Below are 14,837 nucleotides of genomic sequence, written 5' to 3' on the forward strand. Positions count from 1 at the left end.
TATTATATTATTTATTATTATGTTCTTTGTGACTCAATTTGTTGCGTTGAAAACTAAAACAATTCCTTGATTATTCCCTCGATTAATCCGTTTTTTATTATCTATATTAGATAACAACAATAATTAATTTACACATTATAGATAATTATATATCTAACTACTTACAACATTTACATAATAATTATTTTTCAATTGTAGCTTATTAGTTTTTTACAATTGTTTACCTATTCAAAATAAAAAAAACCATTCATCTAAATATAATCTATACGATTCTATTATTATTTTAGAAATTAATGTGTTATTTTATTGTCTGGTAACTTTTACGTCTCAACGATTACATTTAATTGGTCGGTATATGGTACTTCCTTTCTTCGTATTGTAAATATATTATTATTGTTGTCGATTATTACAATTTATAATTACTTACTTAGCACACTGCACTAAGCTTTCACCGTTGCATTTTAAAATGCGTAGGTATAGGTACCAGTTTTGTTATTGTATATTATCGTTGTTCTGCAAATGACATGACATTCTACACAGAGTTTCTTTGATCTCACTTCTACTTTTTATCCGTCATTCATTGTTATGGCAATATTTTCCTATAACTAGTCTATTTAATATTTATATCTAGAATCGTTAAAACAGTATTAAGTTCCAAATTGGAACATAATATATACAAATGCTATAAATATCGAAAATAAAAATATAATACATTATAATATTTGTATTGATTTACTTTATAAGCTGTTGTAAACACATTTCAAGCATTTTAAATAATTGTATTGTTATTTAAAGAAGTTCCGTTGAAATTATAAATACATGTATAAAAATTATGTTTATTATATTCATATATTTATTATTTATTGAATCATCATCAGTTACAATAGTAATAAGTAAAAAGCATATTAATTGAAAATATATTATGCGTATTTTTATGAAGCTGTCTTAAATAGCAAGATTGTGATTGGAATTAGAGAACAAAACGTTAATAGTACAGTTATATATTATGATAAATTATATTTAATTCAAAATAATACCAAATAATATAAAAATAGAAAATTAGATAAATTACCAATTTCTGTGCAACGTGAAAAATAAACTAAATTTTTAATTACTTAAATCTAGATAATTTACATAATTAAAAAATGAACTTTTACATTGAAAAGTAGATACAACAATATTTAATCATCTTAGGAGACTAATATATAAGTACTAAAAATATAATTTTTCCATTAAACATTTGTTTATGAACAAATGCCTTAAGGTTTAGTCCATGTTTCAATCATGTGTCATGTGTTATACTGATATTTAGGTTAATAAACATCAATATTCCCACCGACTCAGTATTATAGAAATTGTAAAGACTAATTATATTTTTAATATTAAAATTATCATATAAATTTGCATTAAGATAACTATAATATTGTTTTCTCAATATAAATCTCTATAATGGATTTAATGTGACATTAAGCTTATGCATATAATAGGTCTATGGAGTTACTCCATATTACTAAACCATAACTTAATATGTACGAAAGCTATATACATTACTCTTAAATTAATTATTATTGAGAATTTCTCTTAATGTTTTAAATTGGTAAAAGTTTTTTTTAACAGTATTAATTACATATTCGATTTGAAGATAAAATCCCATCTCAAATGCTGATAAAAAATGATTCATAGATATTTGGTCGAGCTTACATTTATCATTTTATCTCAAATACAAATAACTTTATTACAGCTTATAGTATGTATAGTTAATGGCTCTACATATTTAAAATGTTTATATTTGTATTTGAAAAAAAATATAATCAGCTTTACTAGAATTTAGTTCTAAGAAATTATTAAGTATCATACTAATTTGGTATGAATTTTAATGTATAATTAGCAGAATTATATAAATCAACAGACAGCAATCCTATTTTTACTGACCAAAATAACAGTATTATTAGAAAAAATAATGATTGTAGCACATAAATTTAATTTTTAGAATAAATAATGAAAAGTATATGACGTATAAGAACAACAGATATTATTTACTTAATACATTGTTTTCATAGTTATAAAATATCATAATATCACTATACATGAATATTAGATTTCACTAAAATAACTTAATGTTTTAACAAATTTTAAGTAGATAATGATATATGATTAAGTATTATTGATGTGTTTTACATAAATATTAGTACAGCTGTATTTAATAATTGATACATATCTATAAATAATATATCAATATATATTATATATTTACATATTTATAATTCGCAGATACAAAGTAGCTTGGAAATTATAAGAATTACATGTTTGTTAATACGTGTTAAATTTTAACGAGTCTTATTTAAATTTAATTATCACTTAGCTTAACTTTCCTATAAGGTATGGTCCTAATACAAAATAACATTGCATTATGAGTACTTATATTAATTTTATAATATTTTGGACAATATTATCAAAGGTATTTTGTATTATTATTCTGGAGACTAGAATTTTATTTTTCGTCTCATAAATAAATGGTAACATGAATTATTTTTAAACGCATAAAGAAAATCTTCATTGATATTCAAAATTAAAAAAATATTCATTATTCAAAGATATTGTCAATAATAATTATTCTATTCAGCTGATAAGTTTAGCCCCCTCCTATGAAAAATAAAAAAAATCTCCTATTCTGTTTTGATTTTTATTAGCAATGATTGTAAATCAAAGCAAGTTGAATAATTTCAACTGTTAACAATAATAATAATAATAATAAAAAAAAATAACAATTCATTGTCATAAAATAAATGTAAGTATCTATATTCTATAAAGCTTACTTTTTTTTTTTTTTTTACTAAGATAAAAAAATCCTGTAGAATAATATTGTTTTGTTAAATTGTATTATACAAATTCAAATGTGCTTGGAACGGCGATATCATACAATTGTAGAAAATATTAGTTAATTTAAAAAATGAGTTTTTGAGTTTTATTTTTGTTTGTATAAAATATGGTATGTATACAAATTAAATAAGAATTTATTAGATATTATATCATATCATGTTAGTATAACACCCCTTATAAGATATTTAGTTTAAATACACCTTTGAAATAAGAATTTACTTTACTTTTGGTTATGGGTTCATTTCAGTATTTTACATTTTTAATGTAAAATAATATCATTCGTTTCTAAAGTATAAGCTCCCAAACGAAAAAAAGCTAGTTACAAAAATAAAAGGTTTTTGAATACTTAATACGTGGTTACTTCTGACTAACATGCTAGTTGTGTATTACTTATAAGATATTTTCATTTTTTATGTGCGAAATATACTCAAAAATGTTGTATATTTAATTTTTAAAATTAGTTGAAAATAACAGTTATTGCGAAGTATTAAAAATAAAACTGACGAATAATGGAATATTAGGTATTTGCGATGATTTTGATTTGTTACTAGAAAATTGTGTTATTTTTATTAAGTCTTTGAAAATATGTATTGGCAATATTTATAAATTTATAAAGTTCGGTATCATCAAAATTATATTAATATCTATAATATACAAAGGCACCATTTTCTGTCCATAAATACAGTTTTTACTATGCACACTTAAAATATACGATAATAGTCTTTCTTTTTTATATTATATAATAGGTTTTGCGTTTGTTAATACTCGCTAATTTTTGGAACCACTTTATCTAATGGACATTACATTTTGCATACGTATTTTTTGGAAATCAGAGAATGATTATAATTTTTTGTTTCTCAACCTAAATAGATAACTATATATAGGGTGGTCCACACAGGAATTTATTTTTAGATCAAGAAAATTTAATAGTTTTTTTTTTTATATATTGAGTTGCTATTGGTTATAGAAATTAAAAAGACTTATATAATGTGAAATATGCATATTATACATATATGTTTATAGTTTATATATATTCAACATTTACTTTATCGATTTTCAAAAAAATCTTAAGAGATTGTATGGATACACTAACAACAATTTTCTTGTAAACTGTAGATATATACACTAAGACCGACATACACGTATTATAATACAGCGTTGAGTTTTATATTTATTCAATTTCCAGGGTGAAGTTGGGTTATACAGATAGTATCACAGTGAAAATATTTCGTGGATAAGTGTTTATAATATATAATATATTGTTTTGTTTAATGTTATTCGAGATCAACTTGACGTAGTTATAACATAACCTCCGGATAAGGCCGACGCGAAGAAACACGACGGTAAATTTTCTTCTTTTTATTGTCCCGACGGACCGTCGTTTTCCCGGGCTCGTGGTTTTTACGCATTACCTACAGCAGCTACGTACATTTCGGCGTTTTCCCGTCCAATTACCGTTCGTAAATATATCATTCGGACATCGACTCCGGTTTGGAAAATAAATCCACCGACGACGCTGCACATTCGACGTCGCGCGTGATGTGTGGCGGCGGCGTATCTTTGGTGGCCCTCATGGACGAGTCCCGCGGGTGAGCACTTGATATACGCCTCCAATTTGTCGAGGGTCTGTGCGTAAAATTCGCGGCTTGCTTCCACGACGCGCATATAAAAGAATCGAACGCCGCCACCGTTGTAATACCGATGCCGCCGCCGCCGTCACCGCAGAGGCCCCCGTCACGCTTGCCGTTGATATATTGTCGCCGAACAATGTTCAATTAACAAGTATAACTTCGTTTATACCTATTTTGTTGTTTTGTGTTTTATACATATATAGGTACTACCCGCAGCCATATCGCGTCCGTCGGGAGTTCGCCCGTCGCAGATCATTCCTGGAACGCGCGCGTGAGAACGTAGTAGAGACGTTTTTATTTATTGTTTTTTTTTTTAAGTTCGATACGTATAATGATATATATATATAGGTAATATTATATAAAATAAAATGTGTCGATGACTCCGTGGTATGAGAATAATTCGATTACGATTCACTTTTACGACGACCGCGACACAGTATTTATTAAGTAAATTTGAGACGAGTTTATTTATACACGAGTTACACGAGCGAGAATCCACAAAAAAAATCGTTTAAACTAATAATTAATAAGATTTAAAAAAACACGAACATTTCATAAACCACCAGTGTGCAATCGAGTTTAATAAATCTAAACTACGGTATATTCATCATAGTGGTATATTGTTAGGTATAAATGATATAATATTCATAGAGGTTATCATTGCAACAAATTTACATTTGTCTCTGGCCGCTCTTCAAATAATCGTATTGAACGGATATCATCTTATTCAACGACTTCATAAAGACCTATGATAACTATTTTAAAGGAAAAAGTTCATGACAATAGTGTTTGCCATCCTTTTCGCAAAAGAAAAAAGTTGCTTAACTTTGTTAAATGAAAAAACGATAACAACTTAATATAATACAGTTGGATCGAGGCTGGCGAGGAATATCGCATAGCTCCAGTAGAATACTTTAAGCTTGCGAAAAATCCTGTCAAAGAAAAACTCCGTTCACATTTTTTAAACTTTTTGTGTGAACTATAAATGTATATATTTATTAATATATTTCTTTATTATTACTTATCATTAGTTTTGGCGGCGCTGTGTGCAATATTTATTACGTCCCGAGCTTTGAGAAAAAAAATTTAATCAGGGCGCGCCCAGAGTTTAATTTGGTTATAAAGATATAAGTTTTTGATTCCGAGTTTTTGTTTACCCCGCCTTGCTCACCTACCCTGTTCTACCCCTAGTTTTTTTTTTTTTTTGGCAACCGAACAGAATTTTTTCGCAACCATTGGATTCGTCTACGGGTTATTACGTGGCCACAGACACTGGGCAGTAATAAATAATATTTCACGGCCAAAACAAACGGGATACCCCACAACACTATACCCTCTTCTACAATAATAATAATTTCGTCCCAAGCCAAATAATTCATATTTATTTTAAAATAATAAATAGTATGAGCAACTTAAAAGTTTTCCACGTCTGCTTTTATCAAAGTAATAATATTACTATTTTAAATGCCTATAATTTAATTATCTTAAAGAAACATTGTAAATTAAAATGCCAACATACCTAGTTATTAACGTTTTTGTAATAAATATATTTTTATTAGTATTAGTACTTTATAAATCAGTAATATCAAATTAATATTTTGTGTATTTTATATGTTTGTATGTAGGTTAAAAAAAAATAAAGTGTAAAAAAAATCTTAGGTTTTGGGTATTATTTATGATCACTAATGCAAACATCAACTTTTTATAAAGAGTAATAATTATTTTTTCTTTAATTTGACAGCCAAAAATAATTGAAAAATACTAGTTTATTTTTAATTATTTACTAATATAATTAAATAATAATTTTATACTTGTAATTTATTTATTTTTCAAAATATTGTCTAATATTGTATAATGACTTAACCTTGTACTATATGGGTCGATACACATACGTTGATTATGGAATTTATTTTTTAATTTTGATTTTTTTAAATTAATGTTTGAAATCAAGGATAAAATACTGCATTTGAAAATTTTCACTGACCTTGTAATTTAATCTTTCAACAGTTTGTTTTATAATGTTCTTAAATGTTACGGGATCATAATAAAAATAGTTTGTCGAGATTTTTGATACAGTTAACATTTTATTACTATTGACAATGGATTCAATAATAATTTAATAATTATTAATTAATAATTTAATAATCGATAATAATATGTATATTTTAATAAATATAATTTTAATGCAATATAATGGTTACTCACGAAGTCACGAAAAAAAGAATTTAACTATATGTCTCTTTAAAGTTTTAGTTGTTCTTATAGTAACCTACAAATCTTAAAAATATATGTATAACATTTTTTTGTAAAAAAAATTGAAAATGCAAATTTTGATGGAATTGGATATTCATAAAATGTATTACAAAAAATAATTAATTTATTAGTTATTTTGTCATAAAAAAAAATTATTTTTCACAGGGGAAAAATGTGGGTTGATAATAATATTATTTCGGATATTTTAATTGTGATTGGAATAACATATCCTGGACTTAAATGATATCATACATGTATACGATCTTTCGTAAAATCAATTATATTCTATTACATTTATTGACTATGGGATGAAAGTTTCTTTGATGATGAACATAGAAGTTATAATTTTTTATTCGCAAGTCACGTATACTCGCCTTGCTTTTATTTTACTGTAATCGTCTCTTGTACAATATTTTGATAAAGAATCAGTATATTAATATAAACTAAAATTTATCCATATTTTGTAATATATATTAAATTTGCGTTTATTTTTTAATGTGAACAATTTATAACTCAATAAGAATTATTACCATTAGGTATTTTTGTTTATGAATATTAGTAAAATTAAATATCTAAAAGAAAAGTTTTATTTTATTTTGAGAATTTCGAATAATAGCTTCTTACCCTTGAAAAAGTCTATAATATATAGAAATATAATTATTACTATGAATTTCATCGATATAATTTCTGCAAACTAAAGATGCGTTTTTTCAAAAATAACTAATATAAAATAATATATTTTATTGTGGTTGTGCAAATATCATATTTAATTATGAAATTGTTATGTACCTAATTATAATATTAACTATAAAACGACGGCTTTGTGATTTTTCACCCATCATTATTTCCATACTTAATGATTTGTTGATCGTTCGTATAAATTCTTAGATGACATTTTTATATCCTTTACTTTACCAACTATTATGTACCTATATATTATATAGATATACACTTTTTTTGTGATTTGTGCTCCACGCATTTGACATTTTCTTCGGGTATCTTTTATTTCGCATTAGAATATTTGCTATAAGGGCAGCTACCCTCTAACATTGAATTGAAATCGATTTAATACGTTTTTCAATTTTTAGACGAGTTCAGCAACGTGTTTTTACTCAATCCTCTCTCTCCTGTTCCACTAAGAATTTCTTTACATACATGCATCTTTGAAGACTAGCGTATACTCGTATGTAAAGAAGATTTTTTTTCTTTCTTGAAATGTCACAATTACGGTATTCTGATCACGAATTTGAAATCGACGTAGCTACCAATACGTGTTTTCGATTTTAAGAAAAAAAACGTATTTTTTCTTTCGTTACTTGCATATAAAATATCAATAAAAAAAATTAGGTCTGTAAGATGTTATCAAAATAAAATAAAATTAGTCTAATCAATTCAAAATATTACCAAACTTATTTAAGTTTAAATATTATAATCCTTTAGCAATGGTGTTATTACATTACTATATTATTGGAATTTAATAAAATTGTGTCATTTCTTTGTTTTTGTATTTGTATAATACATCTATAACTGTATTCATTATAACTGATTGGCTGATAAAAGGAAATACAGTTTAATTTTATTGGAATATCAATACTAAAGTATTTATTTAACAATATAAATAAAAAAGCACAGTATCATTGATAAAAATAACATAAAAAAAAAGTTTTAAAATTAAAGAATATGTTACAAAATAGCATAAAAAAAATTATTTAGGTATTGTGTACCTAAATAATATTTAATAGTATTAAAATATGTAAAAATATATTTTATAGTAGCATTTTGATGATGTAATAATTTTTTGTTTTATCCAAATTATAAGAACCTTTAATAAAAATCTATCTAAAAAAAATTGATGGATATAAAATTTCTCAATTACATATATATATATACATATATATTATTTATTTTATAAATAATTATTTATTGATCAATATTTTCATTACTTTTTAGCTGTATTTAAAAATTATAGATCTTAAAATGCATAGTCCACAGCTATTTTGGTAATTGTTTTTTATTTATTTAAATATTAACGCTCTAAGGGCAAAGATCACGATTTTAATATATAACGTTAAATTATATTATTATAAGCTTAGTAGTTATTACCTACAAATATTGGGTCTTAAAAATTTAGCATAACTAGAAAAAAAAATCAATGCTAAATAAATGTTGATTACAATAATGAGAAATATATATATTTTTAATTGTATATAGTTAAGTATTATTAGTATTCTTGTATTAATTTGTGAAACAAGAGAAATAAATTCACTTCATGATTAAGGACACACTATTTTACTGTTTAGTGATTTATGTAGAAATAAAACATCTTCACGATACTTCCGAAATGACAAAGGTGTTATATTACATATTTTTTCAATAACAGATATTGGTTTTAATTTATATTTTAACTAGTTCAAGCATAAAATTGATTGATACATATTATACACACGTACTTATTAATTTGTTATAAAAACTTAATTAAAAGAAACTTACAATTGCGTATACTTATGTGTGTTAGATTGGTTACATTGTTTTTATTTAATGATTTAATATATACATTTAATATTTCTTAATATACATATTGCAGATTAAGAGAGTAGGAAATCGGATATTGTCGATTAATACAAGAACGGTATGAAAAACGAACTTGTTAAAAATAATTGGATAATTATAATTGAATTAAGTATGTCGTTAAGATAATATATGTAAAGGTCTCAGTGGTCTTAAAAGTTCTGAAATTTTACTAATTAGCCATAATATCATTGCAAAATGCAGTTTTAAACTTTTCTGAAGTGGATTTTATTTATAATTTTTTGATAATGTGTACTTAAAGTGTATAATCTGGCGGTTTATTTATCATATTATTATATGTACTTTTATATCACAAGTTAAATTGAGTATTTAATTTAAAATTTGAATCGCACAATAATAAATGAATAGTTTACAATATTATATTTACTATAGGGATAATAATTAAATGTTTCTAGTCGTAAAGTTAATCATTTCAATTAAAAAAAAAATTGATTGAAGAATAATGTATTTTAAGAATTATATGTTTGATTCAATTAACATCAATCTATTACCATCGATGTAATAAGGAGTTTATGATTGGAGCTTAGCCATTCAGTATTCGCTTATAACCCCACATAATATATTACATTTACAATATTATATTATAATATTATAACCCATATGCTTTGGAAATAATATTAATTTATTATAATGATACAATTTACATATGTATCTCTTAGGGTCTTAGAATGGAATATTTTGTTATGATTTAGGTAATTATAATTATTAAATTATATTATATATCAGATAAATTTGTACTTTAAATATTTAGTTTACTTGTTTCTTGTGTTGATTAAAAATATTTTTAAACAATCAAACTTTGTAAAAATGAAACTACTACTACTACTACTACTACTACTACTACTACTACTACTACTACTACTACTACTACTACTACTACTACTACTACTACTACTACTACTACTACTACTACTAATAATAATAATAATAATGATATTTATTTAATAAGCAATCGAAAGCCATAAAATACAGTAAAACAATTAATAAAAAAATAAAACATATTATAATAGGTTATAAAATCAATATAAATCATAAAATGATAAAATCCATAAAATAGAAAAGTGTGAGGTATAATAATAATTTTTTTTATACAAGATACAATAATGATGATATAGAACTAAAACAGTATAACGGATTAATAAGTTAGAATTCGATTACGAATTTCGAAAAAAGACAAATAAAACAATTCAACAGTGTGAGTGCTATCAGATGAAGTCAATAATATACTTATTGATAAATGTAAAGTAGAAAAAAGAGTTATAATATGCTTTTAAAGGTAAAAAGTTAGACGATTTTTTGAGGAGTTAAAGAAAGAAACTGTCAAATTAAGGATACTGAAAAAGTGATTTAATGGTTATAGTGTTATACAATCATGACGTAGGTCTCGATATCGGTAGACATAATTATGAACCTACCATATTATACATATGCATCTTATAAAACATAGAATATCATAAACTATACTATAATTAGTGTTTTTTAAATTTGAAATTAAAATGAGATTAGGTACTAACCAAATGTTTAATAAATATGCAGTTAAAATTTTTTTATTTAAAAAAAAAACCTGAGTTAATTTTCAATGAATTTAAAAATGTTAAATAAATAAAATAAAATAAATATAAATGATTGTGTAAAGTACTCAGTAAAATGACACAAATATTAAAAGTTTTTAATTAGTGTATGATAATAAATCAATACCTACTCTGGTTACTTATAGGTTGAATAATATAAAATAATTTTATTAGTAGAAAATATATTTTTTGTGTTCATACGATAATTATTTGATATTTTAAGCATTTTTAAACAAGCAAACTAGGAATTACGTGATTAAAAAACTCCAGTAAATTGTGTATGTAAATAGGTACACACAATGGTCGACGATGCATTCTGATACGAAATAATAATGATCTCGTTGTGATAAACAAACTCCGAAACACGTACTAATTTTTATTTCTTTATACAATATAAAATCTGGATGTAATTAAAATTCTAATCTTACAGTTGTCAATAGAAAAGTCGATTAATAATAAAAAAAATAAACTCATAAAATTGTATTTAAACATATAAATAATTTATATTAGAAAATATTAATTATTATTCAAATACGACGTTGAAAAATTAATAAATATATATGTAAAAATATTATAATTGGAATAATATGAAAAATGCACTAATATTTAAACAAATTTTCAATTAATATGCACTTTTTTGTAAACTATGACAAAATATGTAAAGTAAGACCATTGTGTTTAATTTTAACATTTCATAAACAAATTTAAATACGTATTATCTTACGTAAGTTCTTAAAATGCTTTAAACCAACCTCAAAAATATGTTATTTAATATATTCATATTAATTAATTACTATAATTTTTAAATCATTTACTATTCCATATCTTTTACACGTATTATTACGACTCAATTATCCTTAGTGGCGATAAGTACACAAATTTAAAAATCAATATAAATAATTATATTTCAACTGTTAAGCTTAATCAGAAATTAATCACAATTATGCACAATTAAGTGCATAGTACGAAGCTTTTATTATTTAAAAGTTTTATAATTTTAAATATAATTAATATCGAATAATGCACAAAATGATATATTTATTTAATTTATATTTATAAATCAATTAACCAAAATAACATGGTACAATATATAAAATTAATTATAGTGTTTATAAATGAAAATTCGTATTTATTTAATTACTTTAACTAATAGTACAATAATATTTTAATAAGTTTTTGTTTTTATACTTTATCAGTTCCTATTTGTTTACTATATTTCTTTCATATATATTATATTATTATTACAGAATGATTTACCTGATTCATACAATCTAACAAGTGGATTTGGAGTTCAAAAAAAAAAAAAATGTTTTGGATCTCAGTTATTCTATTGTTTGTTTTAAACGGTAAGTCATTATTTATGAATCTATTTATTTTACTTATCCACATTCACAATAACGGTTGAAACAACATTTGTAATATTTTAAATTATATATCATTTAAAATAAGTTTTATAATTATAATATGTATTGAATTGTGCATGGCATCCTTGGAGATATTAAATTATAATAATACTTAATGATTTTCCAAATCCAAATAAAACAGTTTTTCTCAAGTCAACATTTTAATTTTAATACTAAACGAATTATTTTTATTTTTTGTTTATATTATTTTATAATTAGTTATAATGATTTATTTATACCTAAAAAATATATAAAATTATTCAGTTAATCTAAAAGTTATTTAATTTAATTCTTATCATATGTTAACAAAAATTATTCATTTTTACTTCAAAGTTAATGTTTTATATAGGTCCTTACGTAGCGTGAATTATACGTAATATAACATATGACATTATATAAGTAAACTGACAAATGTTTGGTTATGTTTATTTTGCTCGAGTGAAAACTTAGATGTTTGACTTTTGTCTTCTTTATAAAAGTTGTAAAAATTTCCAAACAATATCATTAATTTAAATTAATGTCAAAATTGTTTCTGGGCATAGGTTGTCATTGTGATAAATTATTCAGAATGAAAACCATTAAAATAAGTTATAACGTTATACAAGAATCTATAGTTTTTAAATATAATAATTTTAGTTCAAGTTAATCGAAAAAAATGAAATATTTAATTTAAGTGCAGCTATTTACAAAAATATGATATAAAACTCGTAATATTAAATCATTTAACAATTATTTATTAGGTAAACATTTTCAAACTAATGGTAATAAAATAATATTCTTAAATAAATAATATTAATAATAGTAAAATATACAGTTATAAGGTTTAATATATTATATAAAATAGTAATTTATTTTACATATTTTTTTTTAGTGATATGTTATTGATTCAGGTCTTTATATTTAATTTTCCACTGTCATATTAAATATACTTAGATTATGGGCTAAATGACTAAATCTCACAGTTACATGCTTACGTGTTACAATCATGATATATTTTTATATATTAAAGCAACAACTTTTATGGAGTCGTTGTGATTCGTTAAATTCCAATAGTAAACAGAAATAATGTGATGAAATAACATGTTTTAATGGGGTAGGGCCGACTTATATAATTTGTCGAGGGGGTAGTAAAATTGAGCCAAGCTTATGTGCGTTATGAAGATAATAAAATGTTCGACAATCGTTAAACCGCCTTAAAGTCGTTAAAGTTGTTTGAACGAGTGTTTTGGAGATAGTAAATCCTCTTTTAAAAATCATTTGATGAATTGTGACCGACTAAAGTTTGAATACTAACGTAAATATTCGGCTAAAAGCGCTCCAATAAATACAATAAAATATGCCTAATTTTCTAAAAAAATATTTTGAAAATATTTATTGAATAAATCCATAAAATATGATTATATTATATAATCATATTTTTTGTATGCAAAACAAATGTTTTTAAAGTTACTTTATATGGCTTATTATGACTTATGGACACTAATATATAGACTATCGCACGTACGAGCACGAAGTTCGTCGAAATTAATTACTATGGATATATTATTATTTATGAGTAAAAAAAATTCGAAATAGAATAGATTTTTGTGTTGTAAAATATAATTTAATACTATATATTTATATAAAATAATTATATATGTTTTAGGTGTGTAACTTATGTTTCGCAAACATATAAATATTAAAATACATATTATATATTTATATAATAGTATAATGTACACGTTTATTATTATTATTTATTTATATTTATTATATATTTTCAATTTTATTCGCTTTTCGTTGCTCAGGAGTTTTTTACGATAAGTAGTATATAAGTCGTGGATAAAAGGTAAAAGTGTGGGAGTTGAAAATGCCAATGAGTGCTGTTATTGGGAAAATATAAAGTTCCCACGCTTGTGCGTGTTGTCCATAACTGTGTTGTTTTCTTTCCCTTAAATTCGGTTGGATGTATTATTTTCGATGATGTCTTGTTTTTCTCTATATATTTAGTATTTTGGAATCATTTATTTTGGTTTTCCTAAAAATGCCGGATAAATACGAATTAGTCGCTCCGGTGAATCGCTTTTGATGTTTATTGCTAGTTTATTGGATGTATCTACCTATAATTTTATAGAGCGTCAATTTAAAATTGAATCGTACAAAAGTTGATAAATAAAATCAAAAAATACCGATACGTAGAAGACATGTTCCTATCTAAGCACAGCCAGGTCATTAAGTACGTTTTATAAAAGTTGATCATGTGGTTTTGTGCTCACCGAATCGAGATAAAAAATGAAAAGAACCAAATATTTTCAACCGAGATGATATTCGAACGTATTGTGATGCTACTCTTCTCCTTCCTGATTGCAGACAGGAGGAATGCTTATCGATCCAAAAAATAACTGAATGCCTTGTTGTTGTTACGTATTAATAATACAATACGACGTAACTTTTTATTATTTTTTTTTATATAAAACGCGTGTATAATATAATATTATGATAACTCGAATCGCGAGCAATCGTGCATTCGT

General features: G+C 23.9%; 1 protein-coding gene across 1 annotated transcript in view; it reads left to right on the plus strand.

The window, feature by feature from the left end:
* Positions 1–14,837, plus strand: part of LOC132930089 (lachesin-like) — an 85,424-nt gene that overhangs the window by 9,784 nt on the left and 60,803 nt on the right. Inside the window, exon 2 of the mRNA XM_060995758.1 lies at positions 12,172–12,270. Coding sequence (XP_060851741.1) covers positions 12,231–12,270 — 40 coding nt within the window. The 5' untranslated portion in view covers positions 12,172–12,230. The remainder of the gene's footprint in view (positions 1–12,171; positions 12,271–14,837) is intronic.

The sequence above is a fragment of the Rhopalosiphum padi genome, chromosome 4 (genome assembly GCF_020882245.1).
Source record: "Rhopalosiphum padi isolate XX-2018 chromosome 4, ASM2088224v1, whole genome shotgun sequence".
In the NCBI taxonomy this organism is placed as follows: Eukaryota; Metazoa; Arthropoda; class Insecta; order Hemiptera; family Aphididae; genus Rhopalosiphum; species Rhopalosiphum padi.